This window comes from Salvelinus sp. IW2-2015, unplaced genomic scaffold (genome assembly GCF_002910315.2).
Source record: "Salvelinus sp. IW2-2015 unplaced genomic scaffold, ASM291031v2 Un_scaffold7725, whole genome shotgun sequence".
NCBI classification, from domain to species: domain Eukaryota; kingdom Metazoa; phylum Chordata; class Actinopteri; order Salmoniformes; family Salmonidae; genus Salvelinus; species Salvelinus sp. IW2-2015.
The window spans coordinates 7,130-12,959 of record NW_019948985.1 but is presented as its reverse complement, the minus strand read 5'-3'; the positions used below and the strand labels follow the sequence as shown (position 1 = coordinate 12,959).

The 5,830-nt window shown below is 44.3% G+C and overlaps 1 protein-coding gene across 1 annotated transcript; it reads right to left on the bottom strand.

The window, feature by feature from the left end:
• Positions 1–1,514: 1,514 nt before the first annotated feature.
• On the bottom strand, positions 1,515–4,205 carry LOC112079361 (protein mono-ADP-ribosyltransferase PARP8-like; the record flags this gene model as incomplete). The annotated part of the gene is made up of 5 exons (XM_070442308.1): positions 1,515–1,993; positions 2,797–2,926; positions 3,073–3,138; positions 3,724–3,813; positions 4,144–4,205. Coding segments are annotated over 5 exons (396 nt in total), but the record flags the coding sequence as incomplete, so codon positions are not given.
• Positions 4,206–5,830: the final 1,625 nt, after the last annotated feature.

The window sequence follows — 5,830 nt, the reverse complement described above, 5'->3', positions numbered from 1 at the left end:
CAACCCCCCGAGAGAGATAAGCATGGGGGCAATGATGAGGTAGTAGGAGCTGTAGTAACATGGAGCATTGATGAGGTACTTAGGAGCTGCAGTCAAAATTGGACAAAAAAAAAAGGCATTGATGAGGTAGTAGGAGCTGCTAGTAACATGGAGGCATTGATGAGGTAGTAGGAGCTGCAGTAACATGGAGGCATTGATGAGGGTAATCTTTTTTTGTAGGGCTGCAGTAACATGGAGGCATTATTGAGGTACTAGGAAGCTGCAGTAACATGGAGGCATTGATGCGGTACTAGGAGCTGCAGTAACATGGAGGCATTGATGAGCTACTAGGAGCTTGCAGTAACATGGAGGCATTGATGAGGTACTAAGGAGCTTGCAGTAACATGGAGGCATTGATGAGGTACTAGGAGCTGCAGTAACATGGAGGCATTGATGAGGTACTAGGAGCTGCAGTAACAATGGAGGGCAATTGATGAGGTACTAGGAGCTGCAGTAACATGGAGGCATTGATGAGGTACTAGGAGCTGCAGTAAATGGAGGCATTGATGAGGTAGTAGGAGCTGCAGTAACATGGAGGCATTGATGAGGTACTAGGAGCTGCAGTAACATGGAGGCATTGATGAGGTACTAGGAGCTGCAGTAAATGGAGGCATTGATGAGGTCTAGGAGCTGCAGTAACATGGAGGCATTGATGAGGTACTAGGAGCTGCAGTAACATGGAGGCATTGATGGGGTACTAGGAGCTTGCCAGTAACATGGAGGCATTGATGAGGTACTAGGAGCTGCAGTACATGGAGGCATTGATGAGGTACTAGGAGCTGCAGTAACATGGAGGCATTGATGAGGTACTAGGAGCTGCAGTAACATGGAGGCATTGAATGAGGTACTAGGAGCTGCAGTAACATGGAGGCATTGATGAGGTACTAGGAGCTGCAGTAACATGGAGGCATTGATGAGGTACTAGGAGCTGCAGTAACATGGAGGCATTGATGAGGTACTTAGGGCTGCAGTAACATGGAGGATTGATGAGGTCTAGGAGCTGCAGTAACATGGAGGCATTGATGAGGTAGTAGGAGCTGCAGTAACATGGAGGCATTGATGAGGTACTAGGAGCTGCAGTAACATGGAGGCATTGATGAGGTACTAGGAGCTGCAGTAACATGGAGGCATTGATGAAGGTACTAGGAGCTGCAGTCAACATGGAGGCATTGATGAGGTACTAGGAGCTGCAGTACATGGAGGCATTGATGGGGTAACTAGGAGCTGCAGTAACATGGAGGCATTGATGAGGTAGTAGGAGCTGCAGTAACATGGAGGCATTGATGAGGTAGTAGGAGCTGCAGTAACATGGAGCCATTGATGAGGTAGTAGGAGCTTGCACGTAACATGGAGGCATTGATGAGGTAGTAGGAGCTGCAGTAACATGGAGGCATTGATGAGGTAGTAGGAGCTGCAGTACATGGATTTGGGAGATACCAATTACCCTCTCTTTTTTTTTGTATTATCTTACCTGCTGAGGAGGTGGTGGTGGTGTTTCAGTCCATCTAATTCCTCCGTCCTGATAGAAACCAGAGCACGACCTACTGAGCAGCCTGTGGTGCTTCAAACCTCCTCCAGACTACCTCCTCCCCCACCAGCGTGCTCACAGCGGGGGTCGCCGGAGCACAAGCGGGCAGGAGCTTGTGGGGAGTGGGACGGAGGTCCTCTGGTTTGACAAAGCCGAGCAGGGCCTGCCAGGATGCGGCGTGGTTGAGGGGCAGGGGTCGCGGGGCAGGTCCCTCCTCCGTGGTCCATACGGGGGTCTGTGCTAGACAGGGACTGTCCGAGGAGACGGTGGCGGTCTTTTAGGTCCAGGGACCTCCGCCTCAACCTGCTGTTTGACGGTGCTGGAGCAAGTCTGGCCGAGGAGACGGTGGGATTTAGGAGACGCCATCTTGTTCCGGCTTCAGATTCTTCTTGCTCTTGCACAGCAGGAGGCGGGTAGCTGGGAGATCTGGGGAGAATGAAAGATAACTTTTATTGTCCAATGTGAGGCAGTAAAACCAGGCTCAATTCTGCTAACCAATCAGAGAGCAAGGTGGCGCTACTACCATATCATACCTATCTGATCCTTTCAGACACAGTAAATGCCTATATGGTAAGGGATAAGAAATGTCTGTAGTTTAATTATAGTGACAGACCGGTTCATATCAATCATTTCTGTTTAGGGTTTGCACAATTCAGGTAACTTTCATGAAATTCAGAGGTTTTTCTAGAAATCCTGGACGGAGGATTCAGTATTTCCTGGTTGGAGAAACAGTATTTCCTGGTTGGAGGATTCAGTATTTCCTGGTTGGAGAAACCAGTATTTCCTGGTTGGCGGATCAGTATTTCCTGGTTGGAGAAACCAGTATTTCCTGGATGGAGGGATTCAGTATTCCTGGTTGGAGAAACCAGTATTTCCTGGTTGGAGGATTCAGTATATTCCTGGTTGGAGAAACCAGTATTTTCCTGGTTGGAGGATTCAGTATTTCTGTTGAGAAACCATTTTCCGGGTTGGAGATTCAGTATTTCCTGGTTGGAGAATTCAGTTTTGCCTGGCTGGAGGATTCAGTATTTCCTGGTTGGAGAAACCAGTAATTTCCTGGTTGGAGGATTCATGTTTCCTGCTTATTCCTCCTGATCCGGGAATCTTCCAACCAGGAATTTCTAGAACACCAGGGAATTTTGGGAAAGTCCCCGCAATTTTGCAACCTACTTCTGTCAGATATCAAATGTCAGTGGTTGTGAAAATGACATGCTGATGTTTTCTCTGACCTGCGGAGGGTTGAGAAGATGTGGAGGGGGATTTGACCTTCTTCTTGTTCTTGTTTTTGTTGTGAAGGGAGTTGAGCTTCTCTTCACTTTGGGTGTTTTCCACTGCTGGGTGACAAATGTCTGCATTATCCTGGAGAAAAACAAGGAACAAATGTCTGCATTATCCTGGAGAGAAACAAGGAACAAATGTCTGCAATATTTGTGTATTACATGTAACAAGTAATATGAGTCCTCTAGTGTTTTAAGCCTACATCCTAGCACCACCAAACACTTTACTTCTTCAACTGATGTCCCAGTCCAAACCGGTCCTTAGTCGACACCTGGACACGTCCACCGTGGGGACTGGGAAACACAATACATATTTCATGACGTAAACATGAAGCAATCCAATGATCACTGTGGTGTGGTTTAATATGTCTCTGCATGCAGACAGCCCAGTGGTGTGGTTTAAATATGTTCTCTGCATGGACAGTCTAGTGGTCTGGTTTAATATGTCACTGATGCAGACAGCCCAGTGGTGTGGTTTAATTATGTCTCTGCATGCAGACAGCCCAGTGGTCCTGGTTTAATATGTCTCTGCATGCAGACAGTCCAGTGGTGTGGTTTAATATGTCTCTGCATGCAGACAGTCCAGTGGTGTGGTTTAATATGTCTCTGCATGCAGACAGTCCAGTGGTCTGGTTTAATATGTCTCTGCATGCAGACAGCCCAGTGGTCTGGTTTAATATGTCACTGTGGTGTGGTTTAATATGTCTCTGCATGCAGACAGTCCAGTGGTCTGGTTTAATATGTCTCTGCATGGCAGACAGCCCAGTGGTCTGGTTTAATATGTCACTGTGGTGTGGTTTTAATATGTCTCTGCATGCAGACAGTCCAGTGGTATGGTTGTGTGTGTGTGTGTGTGTGGTGTGTGTGGTGTCTGGTTACCTGGTCCATTCAGGTACTGTGTCAGAGAGCAGTGGAGACGCACGATCACCGGCTCCCTGCGGATCACGTCCCAAGCTAGGGCTTTTCCTCCTGTGAAATCAAAACAGGATAATACCACGTAGCACACAATATTCAGGGACCATTTTTAGCTTGATCGGCTAACTGTCATAACGTGTCCTACACTCCTGAAATATAACTTCTACATTTCTAAACTAAGTATTCAAAGCATAAACAATCTCAGACATTTTCTTTTCCACCCACCTGGCTATGTCCTTTCTGTCAGACATTACAGACAGAGTATTTTACAGTGGATACGCTACTACGTACTAGCAAATCAGAATCAAATCTCACCAGCCCCATCTTCCTTTGTTTAGGAAGATGGAATGAAAGGCAATGAGAATGGCATGAATGGCATACTACAATCTAGGAAACTGACGTCGATGTGCAGGATCAATGTCCACATCATCAATCGCACGTATTCCCTACAGCAATATAAACAAAATGACCATATTACTGGTGTTCCATGTAGCTCCATCAGAACACATTAGTTCATAAAGAGACTTGGTTCTTGTTCCACAATAGTCATCAGAACACATTGACGTAACAGTGCGTTCCATACGTAGTTTCAGTAAATAGAGCATTCTATACATGAGTATGGTTCATACATTCAGAACGACTGTTTCCACATCACGAAATTACTGGTTCCATAACATCAGAACTGCCATTATACTGGGTTCCATACATCAGAACACATTACGGTTCCGTGGTATACATCAGAACACATTACTGTTTCCATACATTCAGTTCATAGTTATCAGAACGCTCCATACATCAGATTTACTGGTTCCATACTATGAACACATGTACTGCCATAACTCAGACTTACTGTGTTCCATATCAAAATTGGGATAGTAACGACATTACTGTGTTCCATACATCAGAAGCACGCACTATTACTGGATGTTCGCATACATTAGTATCGAGACATTACTATGGTTCATACATCAGAAACATCTGCCATAAACTCAGACTTACTTATCGTATACATACATGAGAACACATTACTGGTTTCATACATCAGAACCACGCTACTGTAACATTATGTCACACGACATTTACTCGGTTTCATACATCAGAAACATACTGGTTCCATATCATCTTCAAGAAACATTACTCGGTTCAATGATCAATACACGTTACTGTACCACTACTATAGAACACAATTTCTTGAGTTTCTTCATCTACATCAGAACACATTACTGTTCCTACATCAGAACCATTACTGTCATACATCAGAACACTCCTGGTTCCATCATCAGACACATTACTGTTCCATAATCAGAACCACATTACTGGTTCCATATCAGACACACATATACTGTTCGGCATACATCAGAACACCATTACTGTTGTTCATTACATCGACTCATCATCTGTCATACATGAGAACATCATTACTGGTTCCATACATCAGATACACATTACTGTTCCATACATCAGACACATTACTGGTTCCATACATCAGAACACATACTTCCATCTAGAACACTTATGGTTCCATACATAGAACAATTACTGGCTTCATACATCAGAACACATTACTGTGTTCCATACATCAGAACACATTACTGTTCTACATCAGAACACTTACTGGTTCCATACATCAGAACACATTACTGTTCCATACATCAGAACACATTACTGTTTCATAACATCCGAACACATTACTGGTTCCCATACATCAGAACACATTACTGGTTCCATACATCAGAACACATTACCTGGTTCCATACATCAGAACCACATTACTGTTCCATACATCAGAACACATAACTGGTTCCATACATCAGAAACATTACTGGTTCCATACATGATTCTGGTCCATACATGACATTACTGGTTCATACAGCACATACTGGTTCCATACATCAGAACACATTACTGTTTCCATACATCAGAACACATTACTGGTTCATGCATCAGAAACACATTACTGGTTCCATACATCAGAAACACATTACTGGTTCCATACATCAGAAATTACTGTTCCATACATCAGAACACATACTGTTTTTCCATACATCAGAACCATTACTGTTCCATCACA